Source organism: Haliotis rubra, unplaced genomic scaffold, assembly GCF_003918875.1.
Source record: "Haliotis rubra isolate DU_JTF1 unplaced genomic scaffold, ASM391887v1 Scf140, whole genome shotgun sequence".
Lineage (NCBI taxonomy): Eukaryota > Metazoa > Mollusca > Gastropoda > Lepetellida > Haliotidae > Haliotis > Haliotis rubra.
The window spans coordinates 1,593,477-1,619,078 of NW_025765337.1; the positions used below are offsets into that span (position 1 = coordinate 1,593,477).

Here is a 25,602-nt window from a genome sequence, read left to right on the forward strand (position 1 = left end):
GGAACACCATGTAAGTTATCGCTGTATCAATACAAGGTGTCAGTGTAGCTACCGTCATGATTACTAAGATCAATTTATGTTGCTGACATTGACGATATGTGAAATGTATTACCCGGGTATTTGACAGGTGGCTATCAAGTGTGTAGCCTTCAGATTCCCTAATCATCCAGGCCGACACCATGGTCTCTGAGACGGTTGTTTATGTTTCACAATTCAACACTGACGTTAAGGAAAGGTACAATTCAGGGAACAATTACGCCAACTCGGAAACAATATTTCCACGTTAAACACAAACACTGTATATAGTTAAATATTAACGTTAACCGGCGCCTGACACGCACCTTGAATTCTATACTTCCCATGGAGTTGAAAATGGAAATTGCTATACATCGCCACATGGTCGATAGGTTTCTCAATTCAGTGACTAAGCCTTTCACAGATCGAGCCTGGACCAAGCAAACCGTCGCTTGGTATCACGAGCAACAATTGGGAATATGGACGCGTTACGGTCCCAGCTTTTGGGATATGACGGCAGCATATGTCGCGGTATGACGGTCCCATCTGTAGTGGTATGATAGTCCCATATGTCATAGTATAACAGTCCCATCTGTCGGGGTATGACACTTCCATCTGTCGTGTTATGACTCTCCCGATGTAGGGGTATGACACTCCCATCTGTCAGGGTATGGCGGTCCCATCTGTCAGGGTATGACGGTCCCATCTGTCAGGGTATGACGTCCCATCTGTCCTGGTATGACGTCCCATCTGTCGGTGTATGATAGTCCCATCTGTCGTGGTATGACGGTCCCATCTGTCGTGGTGTGACGGTCCCATCTGTCGGTGTACGATAGTCCCATCTGTCTGGGTATGACGGTCCCATCTGTCGGGGTATGACGGTCCCATCTGTCGGGGTATGACGGTCCCATCTGTCGTGGTATGACGGTCCCATCTGTCGTGGTATGACGGTCCCATCTGTCGTGGTATGACGGTCCCATCTGTCGGGGTATGACGGTCCCATCTGTCGGGGTATGATAGTCCCATCTGTCTGGGTATGACGGTCCCATCTGTTGGGGTATGACAGTCCCATCTGTTGGGGTATGACACTTCCATCTGTCGTGTTATGACTCTCCCGATGTAGGGGTATGACACTCCCATCTGTCAGGGTATGGCGGTCCCATCTGTTGAAGCATGACACTCCCCTGATTTAGGGTATGACACTCCCATCTTTCAGGGTATGACGGTCCCATCTGTTGGAATATGACTCCCATGATGTAGGGGTATGACTCTCCCATCTGTCAGGGTATGGCGGTCCCATCTGTTGGAATATGACTCCCGATGTAGAGGTATGACACTCCCATCTGTCAGTGTATGACGGTCCCATCTGTTGGAATATGACTCCGATGTAGGGGTTTGACTCTCCCATCTGTCAGGGTATGGCGGTCCCATCTGTTGGAATATGACTCTCCCGATGTAGGGGTATGACTCTCCCATCTGTCAGGGTATGGCGGTCCCATCTGTTGGAATATGACGCTCCCCGATGTAGGGGTATGACACTCCCATCTGTCAGTGTATGACGGTCCCATCTGTTGGAATATGACTCCTGATGTAGGGGTATGACACTCCCATCTGTCAGGGTATGGCGGTCCCATCTGTTGGAATATGACGCTCCCCGATGTAGGGGTATGACACTCCCATCTGTCAGTGTATGACGGTCCCATCTGTTGGAATATGACTCCCGATGTAGGGGAATGACGGTCCCATCTGTCAGAGTATGACGGTCCCATCTGTTGGAATATGACGCTCCCTGATGTAGGGGTATGACACTCCCATCTGTCAGGGTATGACGGTCCCATCTGTTGGAATATGACTCCCGATGTAGGGGTATGACACTCCCATCTGTCAGGGTATGGCGGTCCCATCTGTTGGAATATGACTCCTGATGTAGGGGTATGACACTCCCATCTGTCAGGGTATGACGGTCCCATCTGTTGGAATATGACTCCCGATGTAGGGGAATGACACTCCCATCTGTCAGGGTATGACGGTCCCATCTGTTGGAATATGACGCTCCCTGATGTAGGGGTATGACACTCCCATCTGTCAGGGCATGACGGTCCCATCTGTTGGAATATGACTCCTGATGTAGGGGTATGACACTCCCATCTGTCAGGGCATGACGCTCCCACCTGTCGGTCCCAGATGTCCCTGATATGCAGGCAAGAATCACAGGAATACCAGTATTCTACTCGTTTCATAAATCATGTCAATTTACCACCTATGTCTGTCATGTTCAGTCAATGAATACAATTGGCATAAACAAATGAACGTTTAAACCTGAGTGAGTGTGTTTGTGTGGAAGTCAATGCAATGCCACCACCTGTGGATTGTACGGACGATTCTAACGGTTATTTCAATAAGCTCCAACTGTCTCTTGTAGGTTACATAGCAATTATTATAATTAAAAGCCTGTAACAATGATTACATATACTGTATGTGCAACTGTCTGGCAAACGCAATTAGCAATGCAAAGTCAACGCTGATTTACTTAAGTGCAATAAATGTAAACATGATACAATTGAAGATGAATACCATTTCCTCGTAGTTTGGCAATTTTATAACTGACTGACTGAGTTTGGTTTTACGCCGCTTTTAGCAATATTCCAGCAACATCACGGCGGGGAACACCAGAAATGGGCTTCACACATTGTACCCATGTGGGTATTCGAACCCGGGGTCTTCGGCGTGACAAGCCAACGCTTTAACCACTAGGCTACCCCACCGCCCCTGCAATTTTATAAAGAAAGCATTGTTAGCAACAAAAAGTGTGAAGCTTACTAAACATGTTGAGATACATTTGCAAAAACAACCTGTCCGTTCATGTATTATGTTAGTGTTAGTGTTCCAACAAGTGGGATATTAAGCTGAATAAACTTCCCGCTCTTGTTCGGAAACGGTGTTTCATAGTTTATACTCAAATCACTTAGTTACAAATCCCATAAGCTACACATTTTGTAATACATGAAAAACAATTCGATCAGTAAAAGTTATGTGTTCAACAAAGGCGATCACGATAGGCGTAAATGATAACGTGCTTTATCAAAAACATGTTGCCGGAAATAATATCCGCTAAATTGAGTTTAGATGTACATATATATACATGTTGCTCTGGTGCGGAAACCAGGCTGTAGACTGTTTCCGGCCTGTTAAACGTTGCGCCAGCACGCATCCTGATAACGGAGTGTCGACAATGTATACGACAGGTCAACTGGAAGACGTCGTTCTGTCGGGGTAAGTGTTATGTCACGTATGTAATGGAGACCCACACATCGCACTGTCTGTGATCATGTTTAGCTACAGTGCTTATGCAGACTCAGTAATTTATGATAAGCAATATTATTCCGTAAACAAACTGTTAAGATACATTTCAGCTATTTCAAGGGTATGTTTCATCTTCCTGGTGAATGGTGAAGCTCGATGATTCAGGATTTAAAATGTGTCCGTTTTCAGTGACAAGATTTGTTTCATGTAATACATATAATGGGGTTTCTATAGTCTGTTAAAAGCGAACTCCAACGAACAAGATGTACACTGTGTATGTTAAACAACCTGCAACTCTCTCTCTCTCCTCTCTCTCTCTCTCTCTCTCTCTCTCTCTCTCTCTCTCTCTCTCCTCACTTATCTTCTTCTCCTACTCTCTCACTTCTTCAACTTCTCCCTACTGTATCTCACCCTTCAACTTCTCCCCTACGTATCTCACCCTTCAACTTCTCCCTACGTATCTCTCCCTTCAACTTGTCCCTACGTATCTCACCCTTCAACTTCTCCCTACGTATCTCACCCTTTAACCTATTCCTCTACTTATCTCACCCTTCACCTTCTCCCCTACGTATTTCACCCTTCAACTTCTCCCTACGTATTCTCACCCCTTCAACTCTATTCCCCTTTACTTATCTCTTTAATCTTCAACTTCTCCCCCTACTTATCTCACCTTCAACTTCTCCCTACTTATCTCACCCTTCAACTTCTCCCTACTTATCTCATCCTTCAACTTCTCCCTACTTATCTCACCCTTCAACTTCTCCCTACTGTATTTCATATCCTTCAACTTCTCTCCCCTACTTTCGATCACCCTTCAACTCTCTCCCTACTTTGCATTCTCCCTTCAACTTGTCCCACCTACTTTATCTCACCCTTCAACTTCTCCCTACGTATCTCACCCTTTAACCTATTCCCCCTACTTATCTCACCCTTCACCTTCTCCCTACGTATCTCCCCTTCAACTTCTCCCTATTGCATTCTCACCCTTTAAACCTATTCCCCTACTTATCTCACCCTTCACCTTCTCCCCTACTTATCTCACCCCTCCAACTTCTCCCTTGCTTATCTCACCCTTCAACTTCTCCCCTACTTATCTCATCCTTCAACTTCTCCCCTACTTATCTCACCCTTCAACTTCTCCCCTACGTATTTCACCCTTCAACTTCTCCCCTACTTATCTCACCCTTCAACTTCTCCCCCACGTATTTCACCCTTCAACTTCTCCCCTACGTATTTCACCCTTCAACTTCTCTCCTACGTATCTCACCCTTCAACTTCTCCCTTGGTATCTCTCCCTTCAACTTGTCCCTACGTATCTCCCCCTTCAACTTCTCCCTACGTATCTCACCCTTTAACCTATTCCCCTACTTATCTCACCCTTCACCTTCTCCCTTACTTATCTCACCCCTCCAACTTCTCCCTTACTTATCTCACCCTTCAACTTCTCCCCTACTTATCTCACCCCTCCAACTTCTCCCTTACTTATCTCACCCTTCAACTTCTCCCCTACTTATCTCATCCTTCAACTTCTCCCCTACTTATCTCACCCTTCAACATATACCCTACTTATCTCACCCTTCAACTTCTCCCCCACGTATTTCACCCTTTAACTTCTCCCCTTCTTATCTCACCCTTCAACTTCTCCATACGTATCTCAACCTTCAACTTCTCCCTACAACCTTCTCTCACCCTTTAACTTCTTCCCCTCCTTATCTCTTACCCCTTCAACATATCCCCTACTTATCTCTCCACGACCTTCAACTTCTCCCCTACTACTTATCTCAACCCTTGAACACACACACCCTACTTATCTCCCACCCTTTAATCAGCGCCCTACTTATCTTACCCCATCAACTTCTCCCTACGTATCTCACCCTTTAACTTCTTCCCCTACTTATCTCACCCCTTCAACATATACCCTACTTATCTCACCCTTCAACTTCTCCCCTACTTATCTCAACCCTTGAACACACACACCCTACTTATCTCACCCCTTTAACTGCGCACCTACTTATCTTACCCCATTCAACTTCTCCCTACTTATCTCACCCTTTAACTTCTCCCTACTTATCTCACCCCTTCAACATATACCCTACTTATCTCACCCTTCAACGTCTCCCCTACTTATCTCAAACCCTTTGAACACACACACCCTACTTATCTCACCCCTTCAACTTCTCCCCTACTTATCTTACCCCTCCAACTTCTCCCCTACTTATCTCGCCCTTCAACTTCTCCCTACGTATCTCACCCTTTAACTTCTTCCCCTACTTATCTCACCTCTTCAACATATACCCTACTTATCTCAACCCTTGAACACACACACCCTACTTATCTCACCCCTTTAACTGCGCACCTACTTATCTTACCCCATCAACTTCTCCCCCTACTTATCTCTCAATCTCTTCAACTTCTCCCCTACTTATCTCACCCTTCAACTTCTCCCCTACTTATCTCAACCCTTGAACACACACACCCTACTTATCTCTCACCCCTTCAACTTCTCCCCCTAATGTATCATCACCCTCTTCAGCTTCTCCCCCTACTTATTCCTAACCCTTCAACTTCTCCCCCATCTATCTCAATTCACTTTTCAGCTTCTCCCCTACTTTATCTCTCACCCTTCAACTTTTTCCCCCTATGTATCTCACCCCTTCAACTTATCCCCTACTTTATCTCACCCTTCAACTTTTCCCCTAATGTATCTCACCCCTTCACAGCTTCTCCCCTACTTATCTCAACCCTTCAACTTCTCCCCTACTGCTATCTCACCCTTCAACTTTTCCCCTACGTATCTCACCCTTCAACTTATCCCCCTACTTTATCTCAACCCTTCAACTTTCTCCCCTACTTATCTCACCCCTTCAACTTCTTATCCCTACTTATATCTCACCCTTCAACTTCTCCCCTCTACTTATCTCACCTCTTCAACTTCTCCCTACTTATCTCAACCCTTCAACACACACACCCTACTTCTCCACCCTTTCAACTTCTCCCCTACGTATCTCACCCTTCAGCTTCTCCCCTACTTATCTCTTCAACCCTTCAACTTCTCCCCTACGTATCTCACCCCTTCAGCTTCTCCCCTACTTATCTCACCCTTCAACTTTTCCCCCACGTATCTCACCCCTTCAACTTATCCCCTACTTATCTCACCCTTCAACTTTTCCCCCACGTATCTCACCCCTTCAACTTCTCCCCTACTTATCTCACCCTTCAACTTCTCCCCTACTTATCTCACCCTTCAACTTCTCCCCTACTTATCTCAACCCTTGAACACACACACCCTACTTATCTCACCCCTTCAACTTCTCCCCCACGTATCTCACCCCTTCAGCTTCTCCCCTACTTATCTTAACCCTTCAACTTCTCCCCTACGTATCTCACCCCTTCAGCTTCTCCCCTACTTATCTCACCCTTCAACTTTTCCCCCACGTATCTCACCCCTTCAACTTATCCCCTACTTATCTCACCCTTCAACTTTTCCCCCACGTATCTCACCCCTTCAACTTATCCCCTACTTATCTCACCCTTCAACTTTTCCCCCACGTATCTCACCCCTTCAACTTCTCCCCTACTTATCTCACCCTTCAACTTTTCCCCACGTATCTCCCCCTTCAGTCAACTTCTCCCTACTTTATCTCACCCTTCAACTTTTCCCCCACGTATCTCACCCCTTCAACTTCTCCCCTACTTCTATCTCACCCTTTAACTTTTCCCCCTACGTATCTCCCCCTTCAACTTCTCCCCTACTTATCTCACCCTTCAACTTTTCCCCCACGTATCTCCCCCCTTCAGCTTCTTCCCTTCTTATCTCACCCTTCAACTTCTCCCCTACGTATCACACCCCTTGAACTCCTCCCCTACTTATCTGTCCCCTTCAACTTCTCCTCTACTTATTTTACCCATATCGTCACCTTCACCTTGTCTCACTTCTTAAACTTCCACCATATGTATCTCGCTTCTCAGACCTTTTCCTGCTGACTTTACTGACACTAGTCTATTGATGTCGCGGTATATCGGGACACTGCTGTGTCACTGAGATGCACGTCAGAGGGAACTCAACATGTCACTTGCCGAAACTGGGAGTACATTGTGTGTGACGGAAGTTCACAACCGCTTTCCTGTTTATTGATAAAAATACATCAAAGTGTGCCAGTGTACGTTTTGTTCCTCCTGTCACAGTCAGTGCGGAAACAGTACCATACTTTTTCAGACACCTGATATATCAACCGTTGGTTCACTGTAATAGTGACCTCGCCCGACCTGATATATCAACCGTTGGTTCACTGTAATAGTGACCGCGCCCGACCTGATATATCAACCGTTGTTTGTTCACTGTAATAGTGACCGCGCCCGACCTGATATATCAACCGTTGGTTCACTGTAATAGTGACCGCGCCCGACAGAAAGCAGACAGGAACAAAGGAAAAATTATCGTTTAAAGTGTTACCATGTAACATTCTTTGAGCCGGAAACTGTTTGAAACAATTATAGTTAAATTGCTTCAAGATCTCAATATTTTATGTCTGAAAGGAGAACCCAGGTAACGCCTTCTTAATAAAACACAATATTTCTAAAAGCATCGAGAATGCTCAGGATGCGAAAATGCAACATTCTGGGTAAAATTATTTTAGGATCAGTTTTTGAAACAGATTTGGTTTCCAAACCCAGCATCCCCCCACCCCATATAGGACATGTAGTGGTTTAGTTATAACTATATAGGACACATAGTCGTTTACTTGTAACTATATACATGTACACATATAGTGGTTTACTTGTAACTCTATAGGACATATAGTGGTTTATTTGTAACTATATACACATATAGTGGTTTACTCGTAACTCTATAGGACATATAGTGGTTTATTTGTAACTATATTCAATGCTTTATTGTACGAAAGGCCATAGGCCCATATACATTCGAGTTACATATATTTCTGAAGCAGAACAAAAATACAATGATGTTAACAATAGGATGTTTTGCGTAATATTAAAGCATGGTGTATAAACAGAGCAATTTGGAATTGGATTGTGGGGTTATTGCAGGATAACAGCTTCTTAAAACTATATATAGACATGGCGTTGTATGGAGGTAAGTACTTAGATCTAAGTTGAGCATAGATGGGGCAGACAAATATGAAGTGGTACTCGTTTTCAACGCCATTATTACATATTTTGCAAAGTCGGGCTGATTTCTCGATGCCGTGGTGTCTTCCTTTGTTCACTTCCAATTCACTGAGACCAAGTCTGAATCGTATAAGGGTATTTCGCAGAGATTTAGGTTTAATGTTGTGGAGACAGGTTTCAGTTTCAAAGATCGATTTTATATTGCGATATGTGTTGTATCTTGAGCTCTCCTCAAGACATGAATGCCAATCCTGTTTGAACATGTCAGTGGCGCGAGTACGAAATATTTTCAGAAAGGAATGACAGTCGCCCACTGTTTGTGAAGTCCATACAAGGCCGAATCCATAGGTGAATAGTAAGTTCTTTATTGATGAAGCCCACGTGTTTTTGCCGATTTCGTGTAGGTGGTAAAGCATGTTATACGCTTTCTGCGGTAAGCGATGGGCTGGCATATGAATCAGTTTAATCCAGTAGCGTAAGCATCTTGTGTGGGATTCGATGTACAACGGGTAGCGTCCACACTCACCATACACCATGTTATTAGGGGTTGAGAGTCCAACATTTAAGATTTTTTGAACAAGCGAATAAATGTAGTTTTTCTATTGAATGAAAACAGTGACATCCCCATATTTCGGAGCCGTACTTGTAACTATATACACATATAGTGGTTTACTTGTAACTATAGAGGACATATAGTGGTTTATTTGTAACTATATAGACATATAGTTGTTTAATTGTAACTATATAGGACACATAGTGTTTTACTTGTAACTATATAGGGCAAATAGTGGTTTACTTGTAACTATATAGGACATATTTTGGTTTATTTGTAACTATATAGGACACATAGTCGTTTACGTGTAATTATATAGGACATATAGTGGTTTACTTGTAACTATATAGGACATATAATGGTTTACTCGTAACTATATATGACATATAGTGGTTTACTTGTAACTATATAGGACACATAGTCGTTTACTTGTAACTATATAAGACATAGAGTGGTTTACTTGTAACTATATACACATATAGTAGTTTACTTGTAACTATATAGGACATATAGTGGTTTAATTGTAACTATATAGACATATAGTGGTTTACTTGTAACTATATAGGACATGTAGAGGTTTACTTGTAACTATATAGGACATATGTTGGTTTATTTGTAACTATATAGGACACATAGTCGTTTACTTGTAACTATATAGGACATGTAGTGGTTTACTTGTAACTATATAGGACATATAATGGTTTACTCGTAACTATATAGGACATATAGTGGTTTACTTGTAACTATATAAGACATATAGTGGTTTATTTCTAACTATATAGACATATAGTTGTTTAGTTATAACAATATAGGACATATAGTGGTTTACTTGTAACTATATAGGCCAAATAGTGGTTTATTTGTAACTATATACTATATAGTGGTTTACATATATGGTTTATTTGTAACTATATAGACATATAGTGGTTTAGTTATAACTATATAGGACATATAGTGGTTTACTTGTAACTATAGGGCAAATAGTGGTTTACTTGTAACTATATAGGAAATATTGTAGTTTACTTGTAACTATATAGGACATATAGTAGTTTATTTGTAACTACATAGGACATATAGTGGTTTACTTGTAACTATATAGGACATATAGTGGTTTATTTGTAACTATATACACATATAATGGTTTACTCGTAACTATATAGGACATATAGTGGTTTATTTGTAACTATATAGGACATATAGTGGTTTACTTGTAACTATATAGGACATATAGTGGTTTATTTTGTAACTATATAGGACATATAGTTGTTTAATTGTAACTATATATAGGACATATAGTGGTTTACTTGTAACTATATAGGACATATAGTGGTTTAATTGTAACTATATAGACATATAGTGGTTTACTTGTAACTATATAGGACATATAGTGGTTTCCTTGTAACTATATAGGGCAAATAGTGGTTTACTTGTAACTACACAAACATATAATGGTTTACTTGTAACTATATAGGACATATAGTTGTTTACTTGTAACTATATAGACATATAGTGGTTTATTTCTAACTATATACACGCATAGTTGTTTAGTTATAACTATATAGGACATATAGTGGTTTACTTGTAACTATATAGCGCAAATAGTGGTTTACTTGTAACTATATAGGACATATAGTGGTTTATTTGTAACTATATAGACATATAGTGGTTTAGTAATAACTATATAGGACATATAGTGGTTTACCTGTAACTATAGGGCAAATAGTGGTTTACTTGTAACTATATAGGACATATTGTAGTTTACTTGTAACTATATAGGACATATAGTAGTTTATTTGTAACTACATAGGACATATAGTGGTTTACTTGTAACTATATAGGACATATAGTGGTTTATTTGTAACTATATAGGACATATAGTGGTTTACTTGTAACTATATAGGACATATAGTGGTTTATTTGTAACTATATAGGACATATAGTGGTTTACTTGTAACTATATAGGACATATAGTGGTTTATTTGTAACTATATAGACATATAGTTGTTTAATTGTAACTATATAGGACATATAGTGGTTTACTTGTAACTATATAGGACATATAGTGGTTTATATTGTAACTATATAGACATATAGTTGTTTAGTTATAACTATATAGGACATATAGTGGTTTACTTGTAACTATATAGGGCAAATAGTGGTTTACTTGTAACTATACAAACATATAATGGTTTACTTGTAACTATATAGGACATATAGTTGTTTACTTGTAACTATATAGACATATAGTGGTTTACTTGTAACTATATAGGTCATATAGTGGTTTATTTGTAACTATATGCACATATAATGGTTTACTCGTAACTATATAGGGCAAATAGTGGTTTACTTGTAACTATATAGACATATAGTGGTTTACTTGTAACTATATAGGACATATAGTGGTTTACTTGTAACTATATAGGACATATAGTGGTTTACTTGTAACTATATAGGACATATAGTGGTTTATTTGTAACTATATACACATATAATGGTTTACTCGTAACTATATAGGGCAAATAGTGATTTACTTGTAACTATATAGACATATAGTGGTTTACTTGTACCTATATAGGACATATAGAGGTTTATTTGTAACTATATACACATATAGTGGTTTACTTGTAACTATATAGGACATATAGTGGTTTATTTGTAACTATATAGACATATAGTTGTTTAATTGTAACTATATAGGACACATAGTCGTTTACTTGTAACTATATAGGACATAGAGTGGTTCACTTGTAACTATATACACATATAGTAGTTTACTTGTAACTATATAGGACATATAGTGGTTTACTTGTAACTATATAGACATATAGTGGTTTACTTGTAACTATATAGGACATATGTTGGTTTATTTGCAACTATATAGGACACATAGTCGTTTACTTGTAACTATATAGGACATATAGTGGTTTACTTGTAACTATATACACATATAATGGTTTACTCGTAACTATATAGGACATATAGTGGTTTACTTGTAACTATATAGGACATATAGTGGTTTATTTGTAACTATATAGGACATATAGTTGTTTAGTTATAACAATATAGGACATATAGTGGTTTACTTGTAACTATATAGGACATATAGTGGTTTACTTGTAACTATATAGGACATATAGTGGTTTATTTGTAACTATATAGACATATAGTGGTTTACTTGTAACTATATAGGACATATAGTGGTTTACTTGTAACTATATAGGACATATAGTGGTTTACTTGTAACTATATAGGACATATAGTGGTTTACTTGTAACTATATAGGACATATAGTGGTTTATTTGTAACTATATAGGACATATAGTGGTTTACTTGTAACTATATAGGACATATAGTGGTTTATTTGTAACTATATACACATATAATGGTTTACTCGTAACTATATAGGACATATAGTGGTTTATTTGTAACTATATAGGACATATAGTGGTTTACTTGTAACTATATAGGACATATAGTGGTTTATTTGTAACTATATAGACATATAGTTGTTTAATTGTAACTATATAGGACATATAGTGGTTTTCTTGAAACTATATAGGACATATAGTGGTTTAATTTGTAACTATATAGACATATAGTTGTTTAGTTATAACTATATAGGACATATAGTGGTTTACTTGTAACTATATAGGGCAAATAGTGGTTTACTTGTAACTATATAGAAACATATAATGGTTTACTTGTAACTATATAGGACATATAGTGGTTTACTTGTAACTATATAGACATATAGTGGTTTACTTGTAACTATATAGGACATATAGTGGTTTATTTTGTAACTATATAGCACATATAATGGTTTACTCGTAACTATATAGGGCAAATAGTGGTTTACTTGTAACTATATAGACATATAGTGGTTTACTTGTAACTATATAGGACATATAGTGGTTTACTTGTAACTATATAGGACATATAGTGGTTTACTTGTAACTATATAGGACATATAGTGGTTTATTTGTAACTATATAGACATATAATGGTTTACTTGTAACTATATAGGACAAATAGTGGTTTACTTGTAACTATATAGACATATAGTGGTTTACTTGTAACTATATAGGACATATAGTGGTTTATTTGTAACTATATAGGACATATAGTGGTTTACTTGTAACTATATAGGACATATAGTGGTTTATTTGTAACTATATAGACATATAGTGGTTTACTTGTAACTATATAGGACATATAGTGGTTTACTTGTAACTATATATGACATAGAGTGGTTTACTTGTAACTATATACACATATAGTGGTTTACTTGTAACTATATAGGACATATAGTGGTTTATTTGTAACTATATAGACATATAGTGGTTTACTTGTAACTATATAGGACATATGTTGGTTTATTTGTAACTATATAGGACACATAGTCGTTTACTTGTAACTATATAGGACATGTAGTGGTTTACTTGTAACTATATAGGACATATAATGGTTTACTCGTAACTATATAGGACATATAGTGGTTTACTTGTAACTATATAAGACATATAGTGGTTTATTTGTAACTATATAGACATATAGTTGTTTAGTTATAACTATATAGGACATATAGTGGTTTACTTGTAACTATATAGCGCAAATAGTGGTTTACTTGTAACTATATAGGACATATAGTGGTTTATTTGTAACTATATAGACATATAGTGGTTTAGTTATAACTATATAGGACATATAGTGGTTTACTTGTAACTATAGGGCAAATAGTGGTTTACTTGTAACTATATAGGAAATATTGTAGTTTACTTGTAACTATATAGGACATATTGTAGTTTATTTGTAACTACATAGGACATATAGTGGTTTATTTGTAACTATATACACATATAATGGTTTACTCGTAACTATATAGGACATATAGTGGTTTATTTGTAACTATATAGGACATATAGTGGTTTACTTGTAACTATATAGGGCAAATAGTGGTTTACTTGTAACTATATAGGGCAAATAGTGGTTTAATTGTAACTATATAGGACATATAGTGGTTTACTTGTAACTATAGAGGACATATAGTGGTTTATTTGTAACTATATACACATATAATGGTTTACTCGTAACTATATAGGACACATAGTGGTTTAATTGTAACTATATAGGACATATAGTGGTTTACTTGTAACTATATAGGGCAAATAGTGGTTTACTTGTAACTATATAGGGCAAATAGTGGTTTAAACTATATATGTAAATTGTAACTAAATAGGACATATAGTGGTTTACTTGTAACTATATAGGACATATAGTGGTTTATTTGTAACTATATAGACATATAGTTGTTTAATTGTAACTATATAGGACATATAGTGGTTTTCTTGAAACTATAGAGGACATATAGTGGTTTATTTGTAACTATATAGGACATATAGTGGTTTACTTGTAACTATATAGGACATATAGTGGTTTACTTGTAACTATATAGGACATATAGTGGTTTACTTGTAACTATATAAACATATAGTGGTTTACTTGTAACTATATAGGACATATAGTGGTTTACTTGTAACTATATAGGACATATAGTGGTTTACTTGTAACTATATAGACATATATAGTGGTTTACTTGTAACTATATAGGGTTTACAACTATAGTGTGGTTTACTTGTAACTATATAGGACATATAGTGGTTTATTTTGTAACTATATAGGACATATAGTGGTTTACTTGTAACTATATAGGACATATAGTGGTTTACTTGTAACTATATAGGACATATAGTGGTTTACTTGTAACTATATATAGGACATATAGTGGTTTACTTGTAACTATATAGGACATATAGTTGGTTTACTTGTAACTATATAGGACATATAGTGGTTTACTTGTAACTATATAGGACATATAGTGGTTTACTTGTAACTATATAGGACATATAGTGGTTTACTTGTAACTATATAGGACATATAGTGGTTTACTTGTAACTATATACACATATAGTGGTTTACTTGTAACTATATAGGACATATAGTGGTTTATTTGTAACTATATAGGACATATAGTGGTTTACTTGTAACTATATAGGACATATAGTGGTTTACTTGTAACTATATAGGACATATAGTGGTTTAATTGTAACTATATAGGACATATAGTGGTTTACTTGTAACTATATAGACATATAGTGGTTTATTTGTAACTATATAGGACATATAGTGGTTTACTTGTAACTATATAGGACATATAGTGGTTTACTTGTAACTATATAGGACATATAGTGGTTTAATTGTAACTATATAGGGACATATAGTGGTTTACTTGTAACTATATAGGACATATAGTGGTTTACTTGTAACTATATAGGACATATATAGTGGTTTACTTGTAACTATATAGACATATAGTGGTTTATTTGTAACTATATAGACATATAGTGGTTTATTACTCGTAACCATACAGGACACATATGGCGTTATCGTAACTATATAGTATAGGACATATAGTGGTTTACTTGTAAACTATATACATATAGTGGTTTTACTTGTACTATAGTGGTTTACTTGTAACTATATAGACATATAGTGGTTTACTTGTAACTATATAGGACATATAGTGGTTTAATTGTAACTATATAGGACATATAGTGGTTTACTTGTAACTATATAGGACATATAGTGGTTTATTTGTAACTATATAGACATATAGTTGTTTAGTTATAACTATATAGGACATATAGTGGTTTACTTGTAACTATATAGGGCATATAGTGGTTTACTTGTAACTATATAGGACATATAGTGGTTTACTTGTAACTATATAGGACATATAGTGGTTTATTTGTAACTATATAGAGACATATAGTGGTTTAACTTATAACACATATAGGACATATAGTGGTTTACTTTGTATTTGTATATATAGACATATAGTGGTTTACTTGTAACTATATAGGACATATAGTGGTTTACTTGTAACTATATAGGACATATAGTGGTTTACTTGTAACTATATAGACATATAGTGGTTTACTTATAACTATATAGGACATATAGTGGTTTATTTGTAACTATATAGACATATAGTTGTTTATTTGTAACTATATAGACATATAGTGGTTTACTTGTAACTATATAGGACATATAGTGGTTTACTTGTAACTATATATGAGACATATAGTGGTTTACTTGTAACTATATAAGACATATAGTGGTTTACTTGTAACTATATACACATATAGTGGTTTAATTGTAACTATATAGGACATATAGTGGTTTACTTGTAACTATATAGGACATATAGTGGTTTACTTGTAACTATATAGACATATAGTTGTTTACTTGTAACTATATAGGACATATAGTGGTTTACTTGTAACTATATAGGACATATAGTGGTTTATTTGTAACTATATAGGACATATAGTTGTTTATTTGTAACTATATACACATATAATGGTTTACTCGTAACTATATAGGACATATAGTGGTTTATTTGTAACTATATAGGACATATAAAGGTTTACTTGTAACTATATAGGGCAAATAGTGGTTTACTTGTAACTATATAGTGCAAATAGTGGTTTAATTGTAACTATATAGGACATATAGTGGTTTACTTGTAACTATATAGGACATATAGTGGTTTATTTGTAACTATATAGACATATAGTTGTTTAATTGTAACTATATAGGACATATAGTGGTTTACTTGTAACTATATAGGACATATAGTGGTTTATTTGTAACTATATAGGACACATAGTCGTTTACTTGTAACTATATGAGACATGTAGTGACTTACTTGTAACTATATAGGACATATAATGGTTTACTCGTAACTATATATGACATATAGTGGTTTACTTGTAACTATATACACATATAGTGGTTAACTTGTAACTATATAGAACATATAGTTGTTTAATTGTAACTATATACACATATAATAGTTTACTTGTAACTATATAGGACATATAGTGGTTTATTTGTAACTATATAGACATATAGTTGTTTAATTGTAACTATATAGGTCATATAGTGGTTTACTTGTAACTATATAGGACATATAGTGGTTTATTTGTAACTATATAGGACATATAGTGGTTTACTTGTAACTATATAGGACATATAGTGGTTTACTTGTAACTATATAGGACATATAGTGGTTTACTTGTAACTATATAGGACATATAGTGGTTTACTTGTAACTATATATTTAATTTGTACATATAGTGGTTGGTTTACTTGTAACTATATAGGACATATAGTGGTTTAATTGTAACTATATAGGACATATAGTGGTTTACTTGTAACTATATAATACATATAGTGGTTTATTTGTAAACTATATAGGACATATAGTTGTTTAGTTATAACTATATAGGACATATAGTGGTTTACTTGTAACTATATATATAGACACATATAGTGGTTTACTTGTAACTATATAGGACATATAGTGGTTTATTTGTAACTATATAGACATATAGTGGTTTACTTGTAACTATATAGGACATATAGTGGTTTACTTGTAACTATATAGGACATATAGTGGTTTACTTGTAACTATATAAGACATATAGTGGTTTACTTGTAACTATATAACTATATAGACTATATAGTTATAGTTTTTACTTGTAACTATATAGGACATATAGTGGTTTACTTTGTAACTATATAGGACATATAGTGGTTTACTTGTAACTATATAGGACATATAGTGGTTTACTTGTAACTATATAGGACATATAGTGGTTTACTTGTAACTATATAAGATATATAGTGGTTTACTTGTAACTATATAGACATATAGTTGTTTAATTATTACTATATAGGACATATAGTGGTTTATTTGTAACTATATAGACATATAGTTGTTTATTTGTAACTATATAGACATATAGTGGTTTACTTGTAACTATATAGGACATATAGTGGTTTACTTGTAACTATATATGGGACATATAGTGGTTTACTTGTAACTATATAAGACATATATGGTTTAGTTATAACTATATAGGACATATAGTGGTTTACTTGTAACTATATAGGACATATAGTGGTTTAATTGTAACTATATAGGACATATAGTTTACTTTAACTACACATAGGACATATAATTGGTAAGTATATATAGGACATATAGTTGTTTACTTGTAACTATATACACATATAGTGGTTTACTTGTAACTATATAGGACATATAGTGGTTTACTTTGTAACTATATAGGACATATAGTGGTTTATTTGTAACTATATAGGACATATAGTTGTTTATTTGTAACTATATAGACATATATATGGTTTACTAGTTTGTAACTATATAGGACATATAGTGGTTTATTTGTAACTATATAGGACATATAGTGGTTTACTTGTAACTATATAGGGCATATAGTGGTTTACTTGTAACTATATAGGACATATAGTGGTTTACTTGTAACTATATAGGACATATAGTGGTTTACTTGTAACTATATAGGACATATAGTGGCTTATTTGTAACTATATAGACATATAGTTGCTTAATTGTAATTATATAGGACATATAGTGGTTTACTTGTAACTATATAGGACATATGTTTGTTTATTTGTAACTATATAGGACATATAGTTGTTTACTTGTAACTATATAGGACATATAGTGGTTTACTTGTAACTATATAGGACATATAGTGGTTTACTTGTAACTATATATGACATATAGTGGTTTACTTGTAACTATATACACATATAGTGGTTAACTTGTAACTATATAGAACATATAGTGGTTTAATTGTAACTATATACACATATAATAGTTTACTTGTAACTATATAGGACATATAGTGGTTTATTTGTAACTATATAGACATATAGTTGTTTAATTGTAACTATATAGGACATATAGTGGTTTACTTGTAACTATATAGGACATATAGTGGTTTATTTGTAACTATATAGGACACATAGTGGTTTACTTGTAACTATATAGGACATATAGTGGTTTACTTGTAACTATATAGGACATATAATGGTTTACTTGTAACTATATAGGACATATAGTGGTTTACTTGTAACTATATAGGACATATAGTGGTTTACTTGTAACTATATAGGACATATAGTGGTTTAATTGTAACTATATAGGACATATAGTGGTTTACTTGTAACTATATAGGACATATAGTGGTTTACTTGTAACTATATAGGACATATAATGGTTTACTCGTAACTATATATGACTTATAGTGGTTTACTTGTAACTATATGCACATATAGTGGTTGACTTGTAACTATATAGGACATATAGTTGTTTAATTGTAACTATATAGGACATATAGTGGTTTACTTGTAACTATATAGGACATATAGTGGTTTATTTATAACTATACATGTAGGCTTATATATAGACATATAGTTGTTTAGTTACTTGTAACTATATATCGGACATATAGTTGGTTTACTTGTAACTATATAGGACATATAGTGGTTTACTTGTAACTATATAGGACATATAGTGGTTTATTTGTAACTATATAGACATATGGTTGTTTAGTTATAACTATATAGGCCATATAGTAATTTACTTGTAACTATATAGACATATAGTTGTTTAATTGTAACTATATAGGACATATAGTTGTTTAGTTGTAACTATATAGACTATATTGGGCAAATATAGACATATAGTCGTTTACTTGTAACTATATACACATATAGTGGTTTACTCGTAACTCTATAGGACATATAGTGGTTTATTTGTAACTATATAGACATATAGTTGTTTAATTGTAACTATTTAGGACATATAGTTGTTTACTTGTAACTATATAGGGCAAATAGTGGTTTACTTGTAACTATATAGAACATATAGTGTTTTACTTGTAACTATATAGGACATAAAGTGGTTTGCTTGTTACTATGTAACCCCTCCCCCCCTCCATATAGTGGTTTACTTGTAACTATATACCCCCCACAATAGGACATATAGTGGTTTATTTTTAATTATATACCCATATAGGACATAAAGTTGTTTATTTTTAACTATATACAACCGCAGAAGATGTCGTTTAGGTGACGGTAGCGTGTATGAAACCAGCTTTGTCTCTGAAAAGGTAAATATACTCACGTCCAAAAGAAACTTGACACCTGACAAAGTACTGACTGTGTGCAGTATTTTAGTCCCATGTCACTAAAACCTACTGTACTATGAAGATAAATCTATTGACAAGCACATCACAAAATCTAATTAAGATTTATTGAAAATTATGTGATGTAATGACGTGCCATTTACAGGGTGAAATTTCATAGACGTTCAGAGTGGTCAAAAAGCATTGTCAATAACGGATGTGGGCCTGGATGCATGCAAACGCACGTCTGCGCATTGATAACGTCTGATGACGTTGTTGGGGATTCTCTGCCACTCCTCCATCAGGGCTTGAATCAACTGCCGACGTGTTTGTGGAGGTGCTCGATCGGTGACATATCAGGAGACCCTGGAGGTGAGGGCAGAACGTTGACGTTGTTGCGATTAAGAAAGTCCTGCACAACTCTAGCAAATTGGGGCCTGGCGTTGTCATGTTGGAAGAGAGTCCCTCGCTGCTGTTGCTGCAGGAAAGGGAGAACTACCGGTCTCAAAACATGGTCGATGCAGCGTTGACCAGTCAGTGTCTCGTCAAACACAACAAGTCTAATGGTCCGGTCTCCAAAAATGACTGCCCAGATCATCACACTCCCTCCACCGAAAGGCTCCGTCTCCTGAATGCAACAAGGAGCCATGCGTTCGCTCACTCTCCGGTAAACTCGTGTCCTTCCGTCATTATGGAACAGAGAGAACCTGCTCTCGTCCGAAAATAGTACCCTTTGCCAGTCACGTCTCTGCCAGCGTCGCACATGACGTGCCCACTGTAACCTCTGCTGGCGATGTCTAAGTGTCAGGGAAGTTCCTCTGTACGGTCTGTAGTTCCTAATGTCATAGGCACGGAGACGTCTGGCTACTGTCTGTCGACTGAGGCGGCGACCCAATGCCGTTGTTGCCGTTGACGTTGACGTCAGGAAGCGGTTACGTAAGTGGAGATTACGGATGTACCTGTCTTCCTGTGCCGTTGTGATGCGGGGTCTCCCTGATCTGGGCCGGTCCCTCGTCTGGCCAGTCTGTTGGAACCGCTAGATGAGGTTGGATATAGCCGTGGTAGAGCAACCGAAGATTCTCACAACGTGACCACGAGAAGCCCCCATTTTGATTATACCGATTGTTCGTTCAAGCTGTTCTGCTGTCAGTCTGGGCATTCTCGCTGTGGTTTTCTAATGCACTGATGACAGTGGGTTATATGGAGGCATTTTATACCAAATATTGCACGCGTGGTTCGTGCAACTGCGAGAAAACCGATTTTAGAATAACCTTGCATGTAAACCATGATTTTGAGACATTTCAAGCCTCTATGAACACGGGAGAACTCGGTTCATAGTATTTTGCAATATTTAAAAAGACACATTTCCTTTAGAGCAAAAAAAATAGGGGTCAAGTTTCTTTTGGACGAGAGTATAGTAGCCCGATGTATGGGCGCTCCACCAGCTTCAACACGCTACTTCCTATCGTGTTTATATCGATGTGTCATGGTCTATTCATTACACAAGCTACACATGATGTCAACTGGCAACTTGTTTTATATCTTCCGTGTTGTTTATTGTAGATGGACGCCATCACAAAGCTGGAGAAGTTGAATGAGAATTTCCTGACGTGTTGTATCTGCAGCGAGGTGTACAAGGACCCTTGCACTCTGGCGTGTGGTCACACCTTCTGTAAGGGCTGTCTGAAGAAGTACCTCCTCAATATCCACGACACCCTCCTGGGTTGCATCCCGTGTCCCTACTGCCGCCAGACTACCAGTGTCCCACACCCTGACGGGCCGGTGGAAGAGTGGGTGAAGCCCATCAAGCCGAGCTTCCTCATACAGGGGCTGCTGGACATGTTCGCCCCAGGAGGCGGAAATACACAAGGTAAGGAACTGTCCGCTCGCTTCCCGGGCATTACTTCCAAAGTAGGGAACTCTCCGCTGATAACGAGGGCTCCGGCTCTTAAGGTGAGGGAACTTGTGGCTGATGACACTGACGACATCACTTACAAGGTACGGACCTGTCCGCTGATAACGAGGGCTCCGGCTCTCAAGGTGATAACGAGGACTCCGGCTCTCCGCTGGTAACGAGGGCTCCGGCTCTCAAGGTGAGGGTACCTGTGGTTGATGACACTGACGACATCACTCCAAGTAAGGAATTTTCCGCTCATATGAAAAAAACATCCTTTACACTCTTTCGGGACATCAGTTCTCAAGGTAGGGAACATTGCGCTCATATCAAGAACATATAAGTAAGAGCACGTTGCACTCTTTTTATGTTACCTTTATCGATAATATCGATAAAATGCTTCCTTGATTTTGAGATGGGCGGTTGGGTAGGTTTTCTCAGCTTATCGCTTCTACCCACAGCGTTCGCTCGTCTCGTCTCGCGGAACACCCTGGTTCGATTCCCCACATGGTTACAATGTGTGAAGCCTATTTCTGGTGTCCCCCCCGCGATGTTGCTGGACTGCTGCTAAAAGCGGCGTAAACCCATACTCACTCACTCACTCACATTAAAGGTATATTTTATCTCGATTGCAGATGCAAGCAAGCATATGTGTGTTTCCTGCACTTTGTTCGGGGAGAAAAGGGACGTGGTGGAGTTCTGCTGCAGAGACTGTAACAAAGCCGTGTGTGTGAACTGTTGTACACTGCACCATGGGACGTGTACATCTGTCGTCCCCATACACACTGTGTTACCAGAGGTCAAGTCCGTGCTCATGGAAAACAAGGACATGATCAGCAAGCAGCTGGATTGCACAAGGTCCAGTGTTTTACATCACCAGTCACGGATCCTCGGCATGAGCCAGAAGAAGCTGTCGTTGGAATTACATACGAGGAAGGTCGCACAGAGAGCAATGACTATGATCAAACAGAAGGAGAAACAGCTGCTGAATGAGCTGAATGAAATGACTGAACGACATATTGTTGATCTGAAAGGACAGGTGAAATCGGGGGAAATTCACATTCAGATGTATCAGCAATATGATGAGTACATAACGCAGGTGCTGAAGTCGGAGAGTGAAACGGAGATGTTTGACATTTACCAGATGTGTCAGTCAGGGGCAATAAAGGAGGCAACAGACAGAAACTTTCATCTACAACACAAAACAGAGGAGGAGGATATTATATTCATTGATGAGTTCAATGAGAGAGCATTTCTGACAGATGTCCGCCTGGGAAGACTAGAGAAGCCGTTGTTTGATGTTACGTCTACTCCCATGCTAAGTGAGTCAGTTGATGTCCGGTTTGACAGTGACAAAGCCACGCCTGATGCTGCTGATGTTGTTGTTATGTTTGTAGACGATGTGGAGACGCTCGTAGTGACCGACTGGAGCAACAAGTGCCTGAAATCATTGTACACATTGAAGAATGAATCACGTCAGAGTAAACTGACGCTCAAAAGTAATCCATTTACTGTGACGAAGCTGACAGAGAACCAGGTGGCTGTATCCTTCTGGTCCTACAACGCGATAGTCCTAGCACAGGTGACACCAGACCTCTTCATGATGTCCATCATCAAAACAAAGAAGAAATACCGATGCCTGACATCCTTGAGTTCCTCAACACTAGTAGCAGGATGCATGGATCCATCTTCTGTTGATGTGCTGGACATGGCGGGGGTTGTTCTGCAGACCTTCTCTGGACACAACACCGGTCAAAACCTGCTACGTGAACCATGGTTCTTGAGTACTACCATCAACGGCAACATCTTGGTGTCCGACGGTGGGTCGGGCTCCGTGTATTGCATCACGCGGGAGGGAGGACTTGTGTTCGCCTACACGCCTACAGGGGATAGAGAGCTGAAACGACCACGTGGTATTACAACTACCAACACTGGCTACATCCTGGTAGCAGACTACTGGACGGAGAGACTGGTGCTGCTGACACAGACTGGGGAGTTTATCAAAGACCTCCTCATGTCCCAGAATGGAGCCGAATCTTTGTGTGGGGTATTCCTTCATTCAACGAGACTCTTTGTGACGGAAAGTTCTCAAAAAGTGAAAGTATTTGAGTTCAAGAGCACCTAACCTTGAACCATGTTACCGATCCTTGGGCTCAAAATAACGCTATTGCTCAATATTGTAAAAAGAATTGAAGAAGTCCCGAACGAAAGCATTTCGTCTTTTGAGTTGACGCCTTGCCCTTTGCATGAAGCGAACATTTAACAAGCGATCATAACCAATCAAACAAGTCAAAACAATTATGTTGAAAGCGTCACTTCAGCCAGTGCAAAATAAAATTTGTGAAAATAGAAAAAGTGAATATATTGCTAGGAAAAAATATATTATTCAGATGTACAGAGTCAAAAATTCTTCTGTTTCTCTAGGGCCATTTAAGGAATGTGTGGAACGTACGATAATAATTTGAGTCAACTGTAATACAGGAAATACAGGGCGTTATAGCAATGTGTGAGCAGATATTGTAACCAATAAGTGAGTTAGTGAGTGATGAAGTGATTAAGTTAGAGGTATTTAGAAGAAGAAAAGAATTTATGTTTTGGACTTGAACAAATGTGTTGCTCGTCCCCACAACACATGGTGTACAGGCCTGTAAAGGACATATGATATATAAACAGTCAGCTTATGGAGGCTGGACAATGTCATTTTTGTTAGATTTCATTTGTAGTATTGTTTGTTATTAAACTTTCGTAGATTACACAGGCGTTCGTTATCGAATTTATTTATGAGGACCGACATTGTATTTTTCATTTTGGTGAATCTTGAATCGAAAAAGAAACAATTGTGTAAACTGTATGAATCCGGGGGGACAGTGGTCTAAGGGAGAACACTTATGCCTTTGAAACGGATGACACGTGAATGTGGTCAGTCCGCACTAGTAGCACTACGTACCTTCGTATGAATGACATTTAATTCGTAATAACCTTTTCCAGAAGGCATTGTTTTTTCATGTTTTTCGGTCATTGGTGCAGTGTTAATTTACACTTATCAGAAGAGTACATACAATATGTGATCTAGACTACCAGATGCGGCACTTCAGTATTCATGGATGGGTGATTTTGTGTGCTGGCGATAAGGTGCCTCACATTGAGAATGTGGCTTGGAATTCTGGAAGAGTCTCAGCCCAGAAAGTACCACTACCTGTACTTTCTGTGAAACTGTTTTACCCAACATCTGTTATTTCTAGTGCCACTGGTTCTGCTGTTGTACCACTAACTACCACCAACGACGTAATGTAATCCTATTTTGCGTGCAGCGTAAGCCATCCCTATCGTTTCAAAAATCAGTCAGTTTGTTCATTAACTTACCAAAGTTTGTACATGAAATCCTATACTTCACAGAAGTGGATGAAGCGTTTGTCCAATCAAAAGTGTTACACTGTGTTCTCTACTTTCACTCTTCTAGAGTGAGTGAGGTGAAACGCCTGTTCCATACCGTAAATAAGGGAGTTTAGTTTTGCGCCACACTCAACAATATTCCAGCTATATGTCGGCGTTCTGTAAATAACCGACACTCCAGTGATCAACAGCATGAGCATCGATCAAAACAACTGGGATACGATGACATGTGTCAA

General features: G+C 37.4%; 1 protein-coding gene across 1 annotated transcript; it reads left to right on the forward strand.

Moving 5' to 3' along the window:
* Positions 1–3,204: 3,204 nt before the first annotated feature.
* Positions 3,205–24,726, forward strand: LOC124268857 (tripartite motif-containing protein 2-like). Its single transcript, XM_046703884.1, has 3 exons — positions 3,205–3,288; positions 21,643–21,949; positions 22,609–24,726. Exons 2-3 carry the CDS (start codon positions 21,643–21,645, stop codon positions 24,096–24,098), a joined length of 1,797 nt encoding a protein of 598 aa, XP_046559840.1. The 5' UTR covers positions 3,205–3,288; the 3' UTR covers positions 24,099–24,726.
* Positions 24,727–25,602: the final 876 nt, after the last annotated feature.

Bases quoted from the DNA above. Each gene is read 5' to 3' on its own strand.
- LOC124268857 (XM_046703884.1), top strand. From the start codon at position 21,643: ATGGACGCCATCACAAAGCTGGAGAAGTTGAATGAGAATTTCCTGACG. The intron at 21,950-22,608 runs GTAAGGAACTGT...TCTCGATTGCAG, and splicing joins AGGAGGCGGAAATACACAAG to ATGCAAGCAAGCATATGTGT.